This window comes from Setaria viridis, chromosome 6 (genome assembly GCF_005286985.2).
Source record: "Setaria viridis chromosome 6, Setaria_viridis_v4.0, whole genome shotgun sequence".
NCBI classification, from domain to species: domain Eukaryota; kingdom Viridiplantae; phylum Streptophyta; class Magnoliopsida; order Poales; family Poaceae; genus Setaria; species Setaria viridis.
Genome location: NC_048268.2, coordinates 673,508 through 693,571, shown reverse-complemented (window position 1 = coordinate 693,571; position 20,064 = coordinate 673,508). Strand labels below are relative to the sequence as shown.

At 49.3% G+C, this 20,064-nt stretch overlaps 3 protein-coding genes and 1 pseudogene across 3 annotated transcripts; all 4 read left to right on the top strand.

Annotated features, from left to right (window-relative positions):
- Window positions 1–3,619: 3,619 nt before the first annotated feature.
- Window positions 3,620–5,358, top strand: LOC117859755 (uncharacterized acetyltransferase At3g50280). Its single transcript, XM_034742940.2, has one exon. It carries the CDS (start codon window positions 3,729–3,731, stop codon window positions 5,136–5,138), a length of 1,410 nt encoding a protein of 469 aa, XP_034598831.1. The 5' UTR covers window positions 3,620–3,728; the 3' UTR covers window positions 5,139–5,358.
- A 1,986-nt stretch (window positions 5,359–7,344) lies between these two features.
- Window positions 7,345–12,317, top strand: LOC117859754 (succinate dehydrogenase [ubiquinone] flavoprotein subunit, mitochondrial). The gene is made up of 16 exons (XM_034742939.2): window positions 7,345–7,542; window positions 7,738–7,893; window positions 8,600–8,687; window positions 8,854–9,000; window positions 9,080–9,220; window positions 9,645–9,730; window positions 9,817–9,909; window positions 10,002–10,065; window positions 10,209–10,352; window positions 10,439–10,626; window positions 10,718–10,892; window positions 10,979–11,149; window positions 11,330–11,399; window positions 11,493–11,613; window positions 11,711–11,748; window positions 11,990–12,317. Exons 1-16 carry the CDS (start codon window positions 7,468–7,470, stop codon window positions 12,090–12,092), a joined length of 1,860 nt encoding a protein of 619 aa, XP_034598830.1. The 5' UTR covers window positions 7,345–7,467; the 3' UTR covers window positions 12,093–12,317.
- Window positions 12,318–12,553: 236 nt separating this feature from the next.
- LOC117860694 (uncharacterized acetyltransferase At3g50280-like) lies at window positions 12,554–13,501 on the top strand (annotated as a pseudogene).
- Window positions 13,502–14,690: 1,189 nt separating this feature from the next.
- Window positions 14,691–18,345, top strand: LOC117859758 (extradiol ring-cleavage dioxygenase). Its single transcript, XM_034742943.2, has 3 exons — window positions 14,691–14,958; window positions 17,368–17,741; window positions 17,829–18,345. The coding sequence occupies exons 1-3, from the start codon at window positions 14,722–14,724 to the stop codon at window positions 18,019–18,021; spliced, it is 804 nt and encodes a 267-aa protein (XP_034598834.1). The 5' UTR covers window positions 14,691–14,721; the 3' UTR covers window positions 18,022–18,345.
- The last annotated feature ends 1,719 nt before the right edge of the window (window positions 18,346–20,064 follow it).

The window sequence follows — 20,064 nt, the reverse complement described above, 5'->3', positions numbered from 1 at the left end:
CGGACACCTGGTCGCGGCTCGTCACACGTGGAGGCCGGGGCGCGCCCGTGCCGGCACCTCCGCTGCCACAGGTTTTCTAGGCGTTTCGTGGGTGCAGGTTTCGTTGACGAGCCCCGGCGTGGAGAGCGACCGGCCGGCGCGCGGACGGGCTGGTGGGGGACCGGCTGGAGCCAACTCTTGGCTGGGGGACGACGGAGAGGCGCGACTCGGTCGGCGAATCCCGGGGCTCGTGGCGGGCGCGGCCGGCGACGTCGCGGTCTCGGCTTTTCGGCGGGAGAGGGCGGGGCGGGTGGTGGCTCGGCAGGCAGGCGAGAGGGGCTTGCGTTGCGCTGCTTTCTTCTTTTTCTCCGCGCAACTCGTATTGGGGAAAAGGATCGATCCCCCGTATGTGCGTATATACGAGACGATGGAGGTGTTTTTAGCGTCCGCGTATTTTTACGAGAAGAATAGGTGAGATGTTTGAGGTAAGTTGTTTTTTTATTTTTTCTCCCTAAATAAGGTTTTGAAGCAATCTTAAGTAAGCTCTTGGAGTTGCTCTAACCCTAACCTATCATCTACTTCCACACTCGTCCCTTTCCCAGCTCCAGCATCAAATCCAAAGAGCAGGGGCTGATGGCATGGTGGGCTATTGTCCCAAGTTTATCGGGAGTCAACAAATTCAACGTGAAATACATTATTGGCGGTGTTTCCCCCTTTTTATCTGTGAGCAACTTCAAAAGTTCCCAAAACGAGACTAAATTTTTTTCCCCTAAAAACGCATTAGACCAGAGCAGCTCGCTAAAAATTACCTCAATAATTTAAAACAAGCTACATCATCCCATTACGATCAGGAATCCCCTTCGTCAAAAACAAATTCCCCATCTCCCTTACCCTCGACTGGCGACTGCACACCGCTCGCCAGGTAGCCTAGACGTCCTTCGCTCCATCCTCCTCGTAGATCCCGTCGGAGGCTGGCGTCCACCCCGTCCCCATCCACTTCAAGCGCGCATCTGCATCCCGTTCGCCTCGCTCGCATCCTCTTCGTCCGCATCCTTCCTCCATCGTGCCGGCATCCTCCCTGTCTACATCTGACATCACAGGACATCACAGGTTGCTCATCTGCGTCCCTGTCTGCATCTGCATCATAGGCTGCTCATCTACGTCTTCATCCGCATCCCTGTCTGCATCTGACATCACATGCTGCTCAGCCGGGATGGCTCGCAAGAAGAAGCTCTGCTCAGCCGGGATGGAGCCGAAGGTGGAGGTGGACGAGCGGGCGGCCGAGATGGCCTGCAAGAAGGCGGCGGCGGTGGCCAAGAAGGCTGCGGAGGTGGTTGATGTGGAGGTGGTGGACGGTGAGGAGGAGGAGGTTGAGGAGGAAGATGGGGAAGAGGTAGTTGATGGGGGGTGACTGATGCGGCTAGCGCAGGGCGAGCAGGCGGCGGGGCGAGTGGCGCGCGGGGCGAGCAGCGTCGACCGACGCGCCACGGGCGGCGCAAGACAAAAAAAAACAAGCACGGGACGCAAGCAGGAACGGAGCTCGAGGGATTGGGAAGTCTTCGACGCCACGAAAATATATGGGGTGAGGGGGTGTTTTTTTTTTTGTGAAGTTTTGAGTGGACTGTTGGAGTTCGTTTTTTCTCTTTTTTCTCTAAAGAAAGTATTGAGAGTAAGATTAGTGTTCTTTTGAAGTTGCTATACCTGTGGCGTCCTCCATGTGTAACACTCAACTGTACGTTTGACCATCTCAGCGCTCAACAGAAGGTTCCTTGGTTGAAGGAACATGCTGCCGCGCTGCATGCACTGGCGCGGCGGCTCCTGCCACGCTGGCGCGACGAGTCGCGGCGCCAGGTAGGCTGGTGCGGCTAAAAGTGTTACGCCGCGCAAATAAAGTCCCGGTGAGATTATTTTTAAAAATAAATAAAAAAAAGGTTAAAAATAAAAAAAAGTCCTGACTTCGGTCGGTTGTCCAAAAGAAACTACCACTTAACACATCACAACAACCAGATCACCACTCCAATACCACGGAAATCAACCATCGAAGACTCCACAACTCTACACTACACTATCGCTAAGTAGTTCATCATGCATACTGGACTAGTCGTTGCTATGTAGAGCCAACTGCCACAATAATGCCAAGATATTGTCGATCTCATTAGAAACCGGGAGAGAAGCATTACAGCACTATGCCGAGAAGCATTACCGCACTATCACAAGATATAGTGAATTCCTAGCTGCTGCTTCACTTGCGTAGTATTAATTTTTTAGAGCAGTTTGCATGGACCCTAGCTAGATCTTGGCTGAAAATAGACCAAAGCATTTTAAACCTAGCTCAACCTGTGAGCCTGACCCGAGCCAGGAGGGTTTTGGCCCGCCCACGGCAGTTGCCGGGTTCGTTGGGCGTGGTCAGCAAAAACAAGCTTTAAAAAAAATTCGCATCGACTTGAGCCCGCCTAAAAAATTAATTTCATTTTTCTACTAGAAAAATAGGAAGCACGAGCTTGACGAAGCTTATTGGATGGTTAGGTACAATTTTTCAGCTCGAAATGAATTAGGATTTCGGCGTGCTCAGGTCTAATTGAGAGCTAGCTTTTTCTCTCTCCCCCTCCCCTCACTCTTCTATGCAAGTAAAAAAAAAATCTAATCTAAGGCGGATCTACTAAAGATAGCTGAGACTAAGATGGGGCCATTGGAGGTACCCCTTCATATCTTGAAAAACCTAGAAATATGTTACCATGAAGAGGAAGTGGAAGAGGAAGTGGGGTGTGATTAATCTAGACCATTGCAGTCTAGTTGAGTTATTAGACAATTTGGAATTTTAATTGACGACCTTACCTATAGACACAACTATTAAGTAGAAAATGGAACTAATGGTGACACTATAAATGAGTATTTTAAATTAAACATGAGTACACTTTATTGTGAACGGACACACCACTTGCTGTGATCTAGCTTTTCTACAGGAGAAAAATGATGACTTTTCTATACGCAATTCTTCGGTTGGAACTTGGAATAGTATAGCGTGCTGCTGACTGGCTCACTTGGAACTGGTGGTGGGACCTTGCTCCGGCGCCGCCCGTTTTACGCATTCGTCACATCGCTCGGACGCATATGCGTATGCGTGGTGGGTGGGGAGAAAAATGAAAACCAGGGCATTTTTTTTCTCGTATACTAGTAAGCATGCAACTTCATTCCATTTTTATAAGCATCTTCGAGAGGCTGATTGAGTAGGTTATTGGAAGCGCAACATGCACGTGAATTCTCTCTCCCAATCAACGAAGGCTCCTCACCCACGTATAGCCAATAAATTAGTTTGCAATTCTGCATGTTTATGGACTATTGACCAACTACGTGTCAGTCATTTTGACCAATCCATACGTCTCAATTTATAGATATATACTTATGTTTAAATATATAACAAATATTATGGATTTAGAAAATTCAAAACGACGTATAGTTTGAAAACTAAACGAGGATTTCGGAACACATTAGTTCAATTATTCAACGCGGGCAGCACACATGTCAATTAGACCCTATTTTAATTAGGTTTGAAAGAAAGGAATTAAAAAAGTTTACTTAGCAGCTGTGTATGACCGGAGAAAACAGTGTGATGGCCAGAGAAGCGATTTGCGTAAGCATCTTCTTCTTGCTTGTTTGCTTAATGCACATATGCTGGATGCTGTACTGTCTCTGCTGCATAAGCAGCCCAAAGAACACGTCTTAATTCCAAGAAAGCAGCTGCCGCATACATGGAGGGCGGCGCCACCGGCGGCCACCTCGTCCGGGTCGTCTCCCGGCGCACGGTGCGCCCGTTGACGACGGTGAAAGTGAACGGCTGCCATCCGCTGAAAGACGAGGAGGTCGAGGTGATCCACCTGACGCCGCTGGACCTACGCCTGATCCGCACCGACTACATCCAGAAGGGCATCCTCCTGCCCAACCCTCCGCTCTCCGGCGACGTCCTCGCCGACGCCCTCGAGTCCTCGTTCGCGCTCGCCCTGCGGCGGTTCTACCCGTTCGCCGGCCGGCTCGCCTCCGACGAGCGCGGCGACGGGACCGTGACGGTGTCCCTGCGGTGCACCGGTGAGGACGCCGAGTTCGTGCACGCCACGGCGCCTGGTGTCGCCGCCGCCGACATCGTCTCCTCGGTCCACACGCCACCGGTGGTCTCGGAGTTCCATTCGTTCGACCCGGTCCTCGGCCCCGACGCCGCCGCCATCGAGGACCTCCCCTTGCTGTCCGTGCAGGTCACTGAACTCGCCGACGGCGTATTCGTCGGCGTGACCTTGAACCACGCCGTCGCCGACGGCACCGCGTTCTGGCACTTCCTCAACACATGGTCGGAGATCCACCGACGCGGCGGCGGCGGTGGCGGCGACGGCGACCTGTCCACGCCGCCGCCGCTGCTCCGGCGGTGGCTCGTCGAGACCTGGCCCGTGCCGATCCCTTTGCCGTTCCCCAAGCTGGAACACATCGTGCGGCCGCAGTTCGATGGAACGACGGTGCAGGAATGCTTCCTCACCTTCTCCACCGAGAGCGTCGAGAAGCTTACGGTGCGGGCGAACGACGAGATCGCCGGGACGGCCGCCGCCATCTCCTCGCTCCAGGCGGTCCTGGCGCACCTCTGGCGCGCCGTGTGCCGCGCCCGTCGCCTCCCGCCGGAGCAGCGCACGTCCTACTCCGTCGTCGTCGGATGCCGGGGCCGCGTCAACGGCATGCCGCCGGGCTACGTCGGCAACGCCATGGTGTTCGGCAAGGCGGAGGCCACCGCCGGCGAGATCGAGGCCAACGGGCTCGGCTGGACGGCGTGGCTGCTGAACCGCGCCGAGGCCTCGTTCGACGAGGGGGATGTGAGGAAGTCGATGGAGCGGTGGGCCCGGCAGCCGGAGTTCATATTCATGACCGACCTGTCCTCCGCCGGCTCGGCGCTGGCGACCGGGAGCTCGCCGTGGCTCGACGTGTTCGGGAATGACTTCGGATGGGGGAGGCCGGTGGCCGTCCGGAGTGGCGCGGGGAACAAGGCCGACGGCAAGGCGGCGGTGTACGAGGGGCCGGAGCCGGGAGGGAGCATGTCGCTGGAGTTGTGCGTCGCGCCGGACGCGCTCGAGAGGCTCGTCGCCGACGGGGAGTTCATGGACGCGGTTAGCTTGCCGGCGTGAGGTGACCGTGTGCATCGATCACTAAAGCAGCTTCCTTCGTGGAAGACATCAATATTGTTTTGTTTGCATGTGCATGTAGCCGCTCAACTGTTATGTACTAAGTGTTGTACTCGTTCGTTCCTTAGTACTCCCTCCGTTTTTTTTATAAGAACGAGTTAGTTAACTAAATTAAAATGTGTATCATTTTGCCCATAGTCAAATGTACTTTAAATTTAATTTGTTGGTTTTATGTATTTTAAATGGTTTATCTATTTGAAAAATATATGCAGAAAAGATGAATAGTCAAACAAATGAAAAAAATCAACAACGTCGTATATTTAAGAACAGATGGAATTAAACAACGTCATATACCAAGTGTGCTTTACTATAGGAAAGGTGAAAGACAACTTCATTAGCTAGAAAATAGAAAGTACGTGTTCATCAAACACTTGTGAATTGAGATTATTGATCATTGTGGGCCTGTGGCTATATGATGGCGTGCTTTTTTTGTGAAAAATTAAAATTGATTTTTGCATTTGGCTTGCCATAAGCTTTGCATGCATGTTCAGTGAAGGCCATGCTTGATCATTACACGGTCACCTTCAGAGTTTTCAGCCACAGAGCATACGCAGCTTTACAGCGGCCGTGTAGATGAATAATCAGGCTACCGGACTGGACAGGCTTCTGGCCCATGAGCTGGATACGGATCGGCCAAGTTGGGCCCGCACCATCCATCGGACAGCCCACAAAGCCCAGTGGTGCATAGCGCACCCTGTGGCCCACCAACATCGCACAACCCAGCAGGCCGTCTTGCTCAGCATATATAATCTGTTTGGTGGCTGAAGGCTCATGTTTAATTACAACATTAAGCACTGTGGACTCAATAACCTAGTCTCGGATAGGTACCCTTAACTATGTGGTTCCTGCTGCAGTAACATGGAATGCTCGTTCCTAATTGTGTTCCACCAGTAGGGCTAGTTTGATAGGAGCCTTTTAAAATGAGAAAAAATCGGAGGAGCCACTATTTTTGGCTCCGGCTTCTCTGTATAAAACGGCTCCTACTTTTCTAGTGTTTCTGGGGTGGAGCTATTTTTAACCAAACTGTTTGGTAGAGTTTCAGTTGAAACCCTTCCAAACTGACCCTGACTCTCAAAACGGTTGGTATATCACACAGTGCTAGCTGACAGGTTATGTGATACTTATAAAAGGTTCCTGCATCAAGAACTGCACGTGAAAGAAAGGAAGGAAAAAGTGGACGGACACGCTGCTGTGGCCGATCACGGCCAATTCCGAACTGACGATGACTTGGTGCTTTGTGGGTTTGCTTGGGCGATGGCCGGGCCGCGTATCCTTTTCCGAAGCCACGATCGTGGCCATGGCGCTCTCCACTGAAGTGCACAACAATTCCCTCACGTCAAGGAAGGAGCCCGGCAACCTTCATCACGTTACGCATTTGCCCTTCTTCTTTTTTTTGGTCAAATTGACTACTATCAGTAGCCCATGATTAATTTGCACAAGGAAATCTCTGAGTTTCTTTTTGCATCATTTGCTAACTCCCTAGGATTTGCCATCGACCAATTTAATTTGTTGGGTAAGTAAAATCAGTTGAGTAGAATATGAAATACATGCTATGGTTGCACTCAGTGGTAAAAAGGTCTAAAACAATATAACCTAACAAATTTAAAGATGGGACCTAATAAAAATTGAGCTGAAATAATATAGGTTTTTGAGCTAAAACTAATGAAGGTTGAGTTGGGCATGATCCATACAATCCCTATTGCATAGTATGATCAAGATGTGTGGCAATCAATTTGATTTGCTGTTTGATATTTTATGATGGCATTCTATCTTATCTACTCCCTTGATACAACCTTTGAATCGTGGGGGAGGAATGTCTTGATCCGGAATATCTTGATCAAGATATTCCTCCAAATATTGAGCTGGGGAGGAATGTCTTAATCAGCGGGAGGAGGCTACATGTTTTCATGGATGAAAAAGCTATCTCTTTTTTTTTGTATGGATGAAAAAGCTATCTCAAGAGCATATTATCTCAAACGGAGTGCCAAAAGGAACGTGAAGAATGAAGAAAAACAAGGAATTATATTTTTCGACGCAAAAATAAGGAATGGTATTACAGTAAAAAATCCGGATATGCGAAGGGCAAAGTGGTCCCTTCCAAAGCCCTACCTCCCGAGAATAAACGTAACGACCTTCCCCTGCCAACCTCCCCCCGCCCGCCGTCGTGTTCCCCCACCGCCGCTCTCCTCTTCCTCTCCCACCACCACCCTCCCCCTCTCCAGAACCCCCCCGCTCGCGCGGCGCCGCTGCCGCGAGATCTGCTCCGCTCGCGATGTGGCGCAGCTGCGTCTCGCGGGGCCTCTCCAGGGCCAAGGCCTCCGCCTCCAGGCTCCTCTCCACGGCATCGGTACGGCCCCAGGCCCTGATCCGCCTCACTCCGCTCGATCGATCCGGTTTCCCTTTCTCGGATTCCCCCGCCCGTTTGCTGGTTGGACGCTGGTCGTGGAGTCGGGGATCTGCCACACGGATTAGGAAATTTTTCCTAGCAGAGTTTGGCTGTCACGGGATGAGAATGCAGTGACGGATTCCGTTCCTTTTGCAGTCGTCCTACACGGTGGTGGACCACACGTACGACGCGGTGGTGGTGGGTGCCGGCGGCGCGGGCCTCCGGGCGGCGATCGGCCTCTCCGAACACGGCTTCAACACGGCGTGCATCACCAAGCTCTTCCCCACGCGCTCGCACACTGTCGCCGCACAGGTAACTGCTGCTGCATAACCTACCACTATTACTCAGGCGGCTAGTGCTTCAGTTGAAGTGAATGGATTCATTGTTTTGTGCACCGAATCACAGTGTGGGTAACTGGTTTTGTTTGGTCCAACTTGGAGGGGGAATGATACAACTATCGCTTGTTAAAGCCACTAGCTTGTCCGATGGCATGATTTCTGTTCAGTAATATTGTTCTAAGGAATGCTTAAACTAGCGAAATTTGTTAACTAGTGCTGAACTGCTAGGTGCTAGCTTGAGTACTAGGTTTGTGTCCATTTTATTTGAAGGAGCCATGGATCATCTGATTTTAATCCAGCGCTTCCTTAAGGAGGAGGTGTGATTTTGGGTTTTTATAATTGGCACTATGTTAGGGGAGAAAAACATGAAGCATAAAACTTGTATATGTAACCAAAATTAGTTTCAACATACTGACCAGGCATGACTAATAAGTATGTCTTTTGGTTTGCCATCAAGTTATTCTTGTATTGTGATGTGGTGCCTCTTGTTTATAGTTACAATTTTCTTTGTTTCATACCTTTTATAACCCTAGTTCACATGGCTCAACCAGCACAGCAGCAGTTTGATTTTGTTAAGTAGATCTAGGTTGGATGCAAGTTTTTCAGCATTGACACATGAATATTTCCTCTAGACTATGCAGTGCCATTTTAAGCATTAACTTGCAAGAATGTGTTACCAGGGAGGCATAAATGCTGCGCTCGGAAACATGACTGAAGATGATTGGAGGTGGCATATGTATGATACTGTTAAGGGAAGCGATTGGCTTGGTAAGCTAATTTATCATGATTAGGTTTCATTGGAAAAGCACTGACATCTTTAGCTTGAAATAGTTTTTCTTCATAAGGGTTAACAGGGAATGATTTCTTCAAGTAACTATCCAAGTGTCATTTATTTTTGACATTTTTTAAATTTGCCATTCTCATTCATTTCCAGGTGACCAGGATTCTATTCAATATATGTGCAGAGAAGCACCAAAAGCTGTTATAGAGCTTGAGAACTATGGGTTACCATTTTCAAGAACCGAAGAGGGAAAGATATACCAACGTGCCTTTGGAGGACAGAGCTTAGATTTTGGAAAAGGTCATAGTTCTGGAACCTATTCGAAAAGCACCCTCTCACTTGTTGTAGTCTGCTTGCTTTAACTGTGTGTCATCATCAGGTGGACAGGCCTACCGTTGTGCCTGTGCTGCTGACAGAACAGGGCATGCTATGCTACACACACTATATGGTCAAGCAATGAAGCACAATACTCAGTTTTTTGTGGAATATTTTGCATTAGACCTTATCATGGACAATGAAGGTAAGAAAACTTCTTCTTTTTAATGCTATTAATTTCCTTTTAACCTAGTACTTTACACTGCAAGACTTAAAAAGGGTGGATCAGAGAAGAATGCCATAAGTTGCCACTAGTTGCTCTATACCCTTTTCCAAGATTTGGTGCTTTGTTGGGCTTACAGGATTGTAGCGCTTTTACGTCTTAACCCATTATTGCTGTGTTTGTCTCTTTTAATCACTATGGTGTTTCATGAACCTAGGTTTGCTTTTGAAATATAGTACGCATTCTTTCTAGTAGTTAGGATTACTTGCCTACAACTCTGTAATTGCACTAATGTGCATAATGTTATTCATATACCTGTATTTTTCTTGCTACTTGCATCGAGTGATGTGAAGCTTAAGCAGTCCATGGTTAAACTCCTATTAATGAACTTGCACCAATTTTACAGGCAACTGTCAGGGAGTCATTGCCTTAAACATGGAGGATGGCACCCTTCACCGTTTCCGTGCTTCTAATACAATTCTAGCCACAGGAGTAAGGCATCTTACGAATTGGAAGTACAAAATTGTTTAGATTATGTCGACAATAGTGATGAGTTTGCTTTTGCTTTATGAACACAGGGTTATGGCAGGGCCTATTTCTCAGCAACCTCAGCACACACTTGTACTGGAGATGGCAATGCTATGGTCGCACGTGCTGGTTTACCTCTTCAAGTCAGTCTTTTTATCCAGGGCTGTGTTATTAGTTATTATTATTAGCCCATGTTCCTGTCCTGATCATGCTTTCCTCGTATGTGCAATTGCAGGATCTTGAGTTTGTGCAGTTCCATCCTACGGGCATTTATGGTGCCGGATGCCTGATTACTGAAGGTTGTATATATCCAACCCTTTCTTCCTGTGCTTACCTTAGGCAATACATTTGTTTGTAATAAGTCTGTTGATGGTATATTCCTGCTGGTGAATAGTTTTCTTTTTCTGACAATTTATATACCTTGTTCTCATTTTGTCATCAGGTTCCCGTGGTGAAGGTGGTATCCTTAGAAACAGTGAAGGTGAACGGTTCATGGAACGATATGCTCCTACGGCAAAAGATCTTGCTTCTCGTGATGTTGTTTCAAGATCGATGACAATGGAAATTAGAGAAGGCCGTGGTGTTGGTATGTGCTGCAGCACTAATTTCATGTTAGGTGCCTAGAGGTTTTTCCCCTTCCACATGGAACTTATCTTTTCATCATTACTATAGGGCCATTGAAGGACCACATTTATTTGCATCTGAACCATCTGCCGCCTGAAGTTCTGAAGGAAAGGCTTCCTGGTATTTCTGAAACTGCTGCTATTTTTGCTGGTGTTGATGTCACCAAGGAGCCAATTCCAGTTTTGCCTACTGTGCACTACAATATGGGTGGTATCCCAACAAACTACCATGGGGAGGTTTGTGTTGAATATGCAGTAAACATGATTAGCATGGGTTTAACTTGCTGGTATTATAATAGAAATTCTATTCTATTGTTCTGCGTAACAGGTAGTGGATATCAAGGGTGATAATCCAGATTCTGTTATTTCTGGTCTATTGGCTGCTGGTGAAGCAGCGTGTGCATCTGTCCATGGTGCAAACCGGCTAGGCGCAAATTCACTCCTTGACATAGTTGTTTTCGGCAGAGCTTGTGCGAACAGGGTTGCTGATATTTCTAAGCCAGGCAAGTTTTTTTTTTCTTGTTACTTGGTAATTTGTTACCTTTTTTCTCTTCCTGATGATCCTAATCCGTGTTGCACTGTGTTATAGGTCAGAAGCAGAAACCTCTTGAAAAAGATGCTGGAGAAAAGACCATAGCCTGGTTGGACAAACTGAGGAATGCCAATGGGTCATTGCCAACTTCCAAGATCCGTCTCAACATGCAGCGTGTTATGCAAAACAATGCTGCTGTATTCCGTACACAAGAAACTCTTGAAGAAGGTATTCCTCGTGTCCTTTGTCTAGCTCCACACCCTGCTCTGCTGAGTATTGTCACCTGTCATGATATACTTCTGAGAACTATTAATAGAAGGAAACAAGCAGGATACAAAAACTCTACTAGGACTGCTATCTGTGGAAAACAAAATCGCCATCTATTCTCACCAACCTTTTGTTTATTAGGTTGTAAGCTGATTAGCAAAGCATGGGAAAGTTTTCATGATGTGAAGCTCAGTGATCGGAGTCTCATTTGGTATGTTCTTCAATCTTCCTCATTAGAACTGATTACTGGCTTGTATTGATGCATTTTTCATCCATTTTGATCCTTTATGATTTGTTTCCACAGGAATTCCGACTTGATAGAGACCATTGAGCTGGAAAATCTGTTGATAAATGCATGCATAACTATGCATTCAGCGGAGGCTCGAAAGGAAAGCAGAGGAGCTCATGCTCGTGAAGATTTCACGGTTTGCAGCTGCTCTCTCTGTTTCTTTTTATTTTTTTCCTTTTACTTCTACCTCATGCTGATATGTTGTGATAATCATTTTCCCTCCATGCTTACAGACAAGAGACGATGAGAAGTGGATGAAGCACACACTGGGGTAAGTATCTCTGTTCATTAAGCCTCCTGAAAAATGTAAAAAACAATTTCTCCTGTTGTTGTGCTGCATCATTTACATGACAGATGTCGCAGCATCACAGAAGCCAATCTATGGACTTCATAAAATATAAGCAGTAGTAACATAAATTCAACAACCAACATCTATAGCGGCACAAATGTATGATATGCGTTACACTGCCATTCAGTAACATCTCCATTTACTGATGTTTCTTCTTGTACAGGTACTGGGAGAATGAGAAGGTCCGATTGGCTTACAGGCCGGTGCACATGAACACATTGGACGAGGAAGTCGAGTCATTCCCACCCAAAGCGCGTGTTTATTGATTGATCACTTCAGGCCTGACACCTCAGGAATTCTCTGTAAGGTGTTAATAAAGCAGGAGATGGGCATTCCTGGCTGAGAACGTGACCAATATTTTTGCCGTTTTCGTTTTAAGGCTGTATGGTGTAATTTGATAGGAATAAAGAAGAAAACACATGCTAATGCCTGATTGACGTTTGTGTAAATGAAATTTTGATGGGTTGGTAAATGGTGATGCTCTACCTGAACCAATGCGTGTTTCGGGGTGATTAACGTTGGTGGTGTGCAAAATATGCTCTGTTCAGTTGGTCCTTTGGAAGCAATGTATGAATGTGTTTACCTGTTGGAGAACGCACGACCAGTACTCCGTTTTAGTTCTGCGTTCATGGAACAGCGAACAGATGCCGATTGCATTTGCTTTTGGCTGACCAAATTTTAGTTGAACGCAAAAAAGACACTGAATTTGCACGGGAATATTCCGGCCATGCCTGCGGTGACCGTGCCGCTGGCTGTCGTCATGCCGGCCGGCCGTGCCAAGCCGGGCTGCTGGGCGACGAGCCCGAAGCCTGAGACGGTGCACCTCACGCCGTGGGACCTCCAGATGCTCACCGTCGACCACATCCAGAAGGGCGTGCGTCCTCCAGGCGCTGGCGGCGGCGACGACCGCCTCGTCGAACACCTCGCGTCGTCCTTCGCGCGCGCCCTGGCCCGCTTCCACCCCTTCGCCGGCTGGCCGCCTCGCCGTCGCGGAGAGTGGCGGCCGCGGCGACGACGGGTCCACCTCCGTCACCGTCTTGTTGCGCTGCACCGGCGACGGCGCCGAGTTCGTGCACGCCGCCGGGGCGCCGGGCGTCACCGTGGCCGACGTCGCGGAGCCTCTCTACGTCCCACGCGTGGTTTGGTTGGTCGTTCTTCCAACTCGACGGACTGGTCGGCGCGGACGCCTCGACGACGTACGGGCTCCCGCCGACCCGTCCTCGGAGGACTCGCGCGCGCGCAGGTCACTGAGCTCTCGCTCGCCGACGGCGCGTTCGTCGCGATGTCCCTCAACCACGGCGTGGCCGACGGGGACGCGTTCTGGCAATTCTTCAGCACCTGGTCTCGCATCAGCCAAAGCATCATCGGCGCCGGCGGCCGGCGAACACGTACGACGATGAGAACATTAGTTTCCGTCCCACCGCCGGCTGCCCCGTCCCCGTCCCTACGCAGGCAACGCCGTAGTGCGCTGCACGGGCGACGGCAACCGCAGGCGAGGTCCTGGAAGACAACAGGCTTGGGTGGACGGCGTCGCTGCTCCGCAGCGCCGTCGGCCCATCGCGTCGCTCGACGGGACGGCGGCGCTGGTCGGAGCTGCGGCGACGTGGCACCGGGACCCCAAGTTTCGCGTACCTGGCAGGGTGTGGTGGCACCCGGCGGTGGTGGTGAGTGGTGACCGGGAACTCGCGGCGGCTCGACGTGCTCAGCAACGAGCCAACGACTTCGGGTAGGGATTAGGGAAGGAAGGCCGGTGGCCTTGGTTATTCAAGTTAGATGAAATAGTAATAGTTTGGCTCGTGCGGAGTGGCAGCGCGAAGTGGACGGGAGAGCGACGGTGGACGAGGGGGTTGAGACGGCGGAGGGAGCATGCATGGGGGATGGAGGTGTTGTGCCTCGCGCGGTGGCCCTCGCACGGCTCGTCTTGGCCGGTTTTGTTTAGAATTCAAAGGAGATAATCTCTGATCCGTATGCATTGCAACAGGACAAGTCCAGTGTTCAGCACAGAATAGTTCCCAAATTTTGCCTACGCCAACCACAATCTGCTCCGGCTGTTTTTTCACGCTTAATGAACTCAAGCAGTACCATCTCATATTCTCATAATAGTCATAAGAGTCATTAACAACCAAAGTTGCCATCCAGACATCACCGGTATCACCATAAATACACCACCATAAGTACACTACACTCACTACTAGAAAATTAAGTACCGGATGGTGGTCTAGTACCGGATGAAACCACCGTCCGGTACTGAAGCCCCCATCCCGCGTTCTGCTCCAACACTAAGATTTTTGGAGCTCTACTCCGCCGCATCCTTATCTGCGTGCCCGTCACCCGTCCCTCTCCTTTCTCCCTCACTCTTCCTCTCCCCACTCTCGATCACCCGCCTCTCTCGATCCCTCGATCCCCCGGCCCTCCTCCTGCATGCCTCCCCTCCCCTCCCCCATCCACTTGGCTCTCGTTGGCGGTGAGGAGCAGCGGTGGGGCGAGGTGGGTGGCGCAACGGCGCAGGTGGTCAGGGCAGGCAGAGCGGCGGCACAGATGGCCAGGGTGGGCGGAGCGACGGCGCAGGTGGCCGGGGCATGACGTAGGCAGGGGAGGGGCCCGGCGGCGCGGCGTAGGCGGGGGAGCCCGTACGTCGTTTTAATCTATTGTTAGCGCCATCATGAAAACACGCCATCGTGGGTGACAACACGACGTCGACCGGCAAACCGAATCGATTCCAACGAAAAAGGCCAGAAGAAGATTCGTCGTGCCGCGCATTTTAAACTCACCTCCTCCTCCACCACATACCAAACATTTTTTTAAACAAAACGGGACGCACGCGCGCATTTTTTAAACACTTTTTTTTGATATATTAATGGGGCAGAACCAGGCCAGAGCTGCGGCGGCCCGGCCATGGACACCTTCTTCCTGTCGCACGGCGCGCCGACGCTCGTCATCGACGACGTCCCGGTGCGGAACTTGTTCGAGTCGTGGCTGCCGGAGCGGGTCGCGGGGGACCGGCCGCCGCGCGCCATCCTCGTGGTGTCGGGGCACTGGGAGACGGCCACGCCGGCAGTCAACGTCATCCGCGGCACCAACGACACTATCTACGACTTCAACGGCATCCCGTTCCCCGAGCCCATGTACCAGGTCCTCTCTCTTCCTCCTCCCGATTCCTGTTGGGAATCCTCTGCTGGTTTGGCATCCGTTTGGTCCGCAATTTCCATTTTTTTCAACATCTCAAAATCGAAAACGTGAAAAGGATCTTTGCCAGTAAGTTGTACGTCCTTTTGCTGTGATGGTATCTAGCTCTACTGAATTCTTTCGCAGGCACAAGTTTCACTAATGATTCATAGTTTAGCTACTATCCTGTTGTCCTTCCAAAAGAAAGTCATAATTTAGCTACTGTTACTACTGTACTTTAGTACATTCTGCTATAATAATGCTATAATGTAGATAACGGTTAAGATATCACTATATCATACTTGTTAGGTTTGAGGTCAATTGAAATTTGGTATTTGGTGTTTTTGAACGTGTGGTTAGTTAAGCGCATTCATTTTGTAGTTACTTTTTTTGCGCTTGTATGACCTCTAAGTTTCAATTCCACTTAGTAGAGGCATCCACCAACTCTTTACTACTGGCTGGTACTCTATGCTTCTATATAACGTATGTGTTACTCCTGCTTCTTGAGAAGGTAGGTTGCAGCTAATATGATACTAAAAAAATGTTTTAGGTGCCATTGCAAATCTCCACAATGCAACTTTGGCATAGCCTGTCTGTATTTAAATCCTTTTCAAATGAACTATATTTTTTATTTCCATCACTAAATTTTTATTCCACCTATTGTATGTCTACAAATTTAATAGAAAACCTAAATTTTTTTGACTTAATTAGTTTCTTCAACTCAAATACCCATTAAGTTGTCACAAATATACAAGTTTTTCATTTGATGTTAAGGATTGAAGGATTAAGTTTGAAAAATATATTTTTTGAATACAAACTTTTGCATACAATCCAATCCCGGATTAATAAGAACTTTATATCAAAGTTGTAAATTTAGATTAGATCTAAATTTTGTAGTTGACAACTTTTTTATTTAAAGTTGTTTAATAGCTCAAAATATTATTTTAAGCTCTCTAATTTCGAAATCTTGAATTTTAAAATTTTTAAATGACTTCGGATGCAAACAAGCTCTCTATCAAAGTTACAGTGCTTAACGAGATATAAAATTTTGTAGCTGATAAATATTTCCTTTAAAATCGTTTAGCTGCCCAAAACTTCATTACAAAGTTATGAAAGAATCATGTTCCGCCATGGCAGCGATCCGTACCTCCAAAATTAAGCTCTCCCATTAGCCCGAACCTCCTCTCCATGTATCCCTCCCCTCTTATCCCTTCCCTCTTCCTCTCTCTCCTTATCCATTCCTCTCACTTCATCTTCCAAGGGCCAAGCGGAGGGGGGCACCGGGGCACAGGAGGAGGGCATGGTGCCACGACAGCGTGCCACCCCGTAGCACCTTGTGGCGGGGCACGGAGCGGCACGGTAGCTGGCGGTGCGGCCCCTCAGCCCTGGTGGCGGGCGACGCGCAGAGGCCAGCGCAGGCCTCAGCACCGGAGGTGGTTGGCGGCCGCGCTCCTCCTCCTCTCCCAGCCAATCATGTCCTTCCCAGCGGCCGCTACCATGCGCTAGCCCTCCTCCCCGATGACGTACGCCGCCGCATCCCTCCGGTGGCCCTCCTCGCGACGCCGCCCCTTTGCCGGCCCTCCTTCCCGTGGTGCCACCACGTCCTGTCCCTACTCCGCCGACGCTTCTCTCTCCCTCCAACAGTCCTCCTTGGCCCGACGACTCCCGCCCCTCTGCCGGCCCTGCCTCCCTGACAACGCCACCCCTCCACCAGCCCTCCTCCTCCCTGACGCCACCGCCCCTGCACAAGCCTTCCTTCCCGCGACGCCGCCGAGCCCTGACCTGCTCCGACGCGCTCCTCCTCCCCCGACTTGACGCTATCCATGCCCTGGCGCCGCCATCTCTACCATGCCGCCCTATCCGCCCATGGATGTGCCCTGTCCGGCCCCGTGCCAGCTTTATTTTCACAAAAATACCTATGCTGGCGGAGCGGTCTGTGCTGGCGGGCGAGCACCCTCGTTTGTGCTGGCTCAGAGTTGCTGGCGGGTGCTCCGTCCGCCAGCACAGTGCCCATTTACCCACCGGGGAAAATGCTTTTGAGGTCTGTTGTTACATCCTTTTTCATCAAAGGGAAACTTGTAAAAAATCATAAGTAGCTGTGTTGTCTTGTAAAAAAGAGTAAGGAAAGTTATATTTCTATGACAAAGACGATACAACAATGTAGTAGTATTGCCATGAGGGTACCTGACTAGCTTGATTTGCTATCAAAATTCAGACAAAAATGTCCACCGCATATTCAAAAAAAAGGTCAACCATCGAGCGGCTACCAGAGATTCTTGATGATCGATGCTTCTAGTTCATTCAGTCTTCCGACGAGCATGCTTGAATTGCTCTGAAGTCTGAACTTTTCCTCTCTGATCCTGAATCCTCGTCCAGCTCAAGTACCCCGCGCCTGGCGCCCCGGACCTGGCCCTGCGGACCAAGGATCTCCTGGAGCAAGCCGGGTTCGGCCCGGTGGAGGAGGACCACAGCCGCGGGCTCGACCATGGCGCGTGGGTGCCGCTGCTACTCATGTACCCGGACGCCGACATCCCCGTGTGGCAGCTCTCGGTGCAGACCGACCGCGACGGCACCTACCACTACAACCTAGGCAAGGCGCTGGCGCCCCTCCGGGAGGAAGGCGTCCTCATCTTCGGCTCCGGCAACGCCGCCCACAACCTGCACAAGTTGGGGCCGATGATTGGCTCCCCCGTGCCGCAGTGGGCCGCCGAGTTCGACACCTGGCTCAAGGACTCGCTCCTCAACGGAAGGTAAACCTGAACGTACTACTGATCACTGCTAGCTCAGAGCCAAGCAATGCTGATGATGATGATGCATGCGGTCGTCGTCTTGGTCAGGTACGAGGACGTGAACAGGTACGAGGAGAAGGCACCGCACGGGAAGCTGGCGCACCCGTTGCCGGACCACCTGTACCCGCTGCACGTCGCGCTGGGCGCCGCCGGGGACGGCGCCAAGGCGGAGCAGATCCACGAGAGCTGGACCCACGGCACGATCTCCTACGCTTCTTACAGGTTCACCCCCAACAGCTGACGGCCCAACTGCGCACGGCATCTGTTGTCATGTGGCTTGCACACAGACAGACGGGAAAGAGAGGAACTCCATTGCCTGCAGGCAGTTGCTGTAGCTGTTAATTGCGCATTTGGGTCGTGAACTGATGATGATGACCGTTTGTTCGAAGCAACGGGCATGTCATCGTCGTCGGTGCGTGGCATCGTGCATTGATAATGTTGTGCGGTTGCGCCGTTTCGAGTGGTCGCCTCCACTCCAACCTCACGATCGGTTCAGTTCAGCTGCGTGAACCGCAAGTGATTCAAATAATGGAATAAAATGAGCGGGAAAATGATATTCATGTTATTGAGTTCGGTTTGAGGTATTATCCGGGAAATAAAAAGATATTTCAAACATTTTGTTTAGGAAACACGACTACGAACATGTGGTCGAATGGTTTTTAAATTCTAAAAAAAGCAAACTTAGTCTGAAAATTATGAGATTTGTCAAGATCTCATGATATCGTACATGGAGGCTGTGGTAAAAAATTAAGAAGGTTTCGCACAATTTGTCACGTATGACGCTTACAAACCGGAGCATCTTCGAAGAAAAATCGTAGCGTTGAGAAGAATCTGGTAAGATTTGGAGTTAAAGTGACGGTCGAATTGGGGTTTGACTTCAAAACTTTTTGTATAGGCAGTAGACAATATAGATTGGTTCATATTAAATGTTGGTAATTTTTTGGATCCGTTTGATAATTTTAATTTATTAACTGCAATTATAGAATTTTAATTGATATAAATTCAATTTAAGCTATAACGGTATGAAATAATGAAATAATATTAATAGAAAAATTAAATATGCATTGTTGAGTGAATTTGATAAGAAATTTTCAAAGTTAATCGTAACAAATTAAGTAAATTAAGTAAAACACGTTATGAAATAAGAGAATGGATGAACATGAAATATCAATTTATTTTACCAAGTGTTAACTGCACGACACGTGCACTCGGCACACAATATAGTTGCTGAGTGTCATACAGTGGACACTCGGCAACATACCCGAACCTGCCCCACTTACCGATATTGGACTGGTTAGAAATTGAAAAAAAACAATATCAAGTGGCCGCAATCTCCTACCTTTACTCTGCTGAGTGCACTCACGCACTCACCCGCACACCGCGCCGCCGAACCGCCCTCCGCCGCCGAGCCGCCACCCTCCGCCACCGGGCGGCCGCCCCCCGCCGCCGGGCCGCCGGCGCCGGCCCCCGCCATCCCGGCGCGCCGGCCCCTCCCGGCCCCCGGCGCGACGCCCCCGCAGCCGGCGCCCTCCCCCGGTCCAGTGAGGCCCCTCCTCCCTCCCTCCTCCGCCCCCCCCCCCCCCCCCCCCCCCCCCCCCAAAAAAAAAAAACTCCATTCCATTTCATGTACATATCACAAAAGTACTCAGTTTGAAACTGTTAATTAATTAGTTCTTATTTTGCTTGGACGGTGCATAAATATGAATCGATCAGGTGCTGAAGATTTTTCTTTACTAACAAAAATTGTAGTGCTGCTAACTAACTGTGGTATTATTTTTACCTAGACACTCAATTTTTGTGATATGTAACTCAAAAGGCTTGTCAGGGCATGCATGTGGTACTTTTGTGATATGTAGACATGGGGTTAATGTGTATGAGCTTCAATGCCATAGTATCAATGTAATGCTGACATGCTTACAATTTTTTGTTGGTGGTGCCAATGGCTTGCTATGTTATGTTAGTAGACATAATATTGTCAGCCTTAAAGTGCAATCTGTATAGTATGAAAATTGAGATCTGTTTGAAAATTGAGATCTGTAAACACCATTATATTCACTCACACTTCTCAAAATTTCAGTTTGATGGTATGTTGTGGATATGAATTTCTAGTAGACACATTTTCCTAGGTGAGCCAAGGTGCACTTTTGTGTACAGTCAGTAGTGTCATTAGGCTTATATTTCCATCCATTGATACAGTGGCTTACTTAGCTTATGTTGCAGTCTCTGCAATTTTAGATGCAGATTTAGCTTATGTTGCATTGGTTTCAACAATTTACATAATTTC

Excerpts from the sequence above, each read along its gene's own strand:
- LOC117859755 (XM_034742940.2), top strand. The coding sequence starts at position 3,729 with ATGGAGGGCGGCGCCACCGGCGGCCACCTCGTCCGGGTCGTCTCCCGG.
- LOC117859754 (XM_034742939.2), top strand. The coding sequence starts at position 7,468 with ATGTGGCGCAGCTGCGTCTCGCGGGGCCTCTCCAGGGCCAAGGCCTCC. Across the intron at positions 7,894-8,599 it reads CGCACACTGTCGCCGCACAG|GGAGGCATAAATGCTGCGCT; the intron begins GTAACTGCTGCT and ends ATGTGTTACCAG. Across the intron at positions 11,150-11,329 it reads ACAAGAAACTCTTGAAGAAG|GTTGTAAGCTGATTAGCAAA; the intron begins GTATTCCTCGTG and ends TTTGTTTATTAG.
- LOC117859758 (XM_034742943.2), top strand. The coding sequence starts at position 14,722 with ATGGACACCTTCTTCCTGTCGCACGGCGCGCCGACGCTCGTCATCGAC. Across the intron at positions 14,959-17,367 it reads TCCCCGAGCCCATGTACCAG|CTCAAGTACCCCGCGCCTGG; the intron begins GTCCTCTCTCTT and ends ATCCTCGTCCAG. Across the intron at positions 17,742-17,828 it reads GACTCGCTCCTCAACGGAAG|GTACGAGGACGTGAACAGGT; the intron begins GTAAACCTGAAC and ends CGTCTTGGTCAG.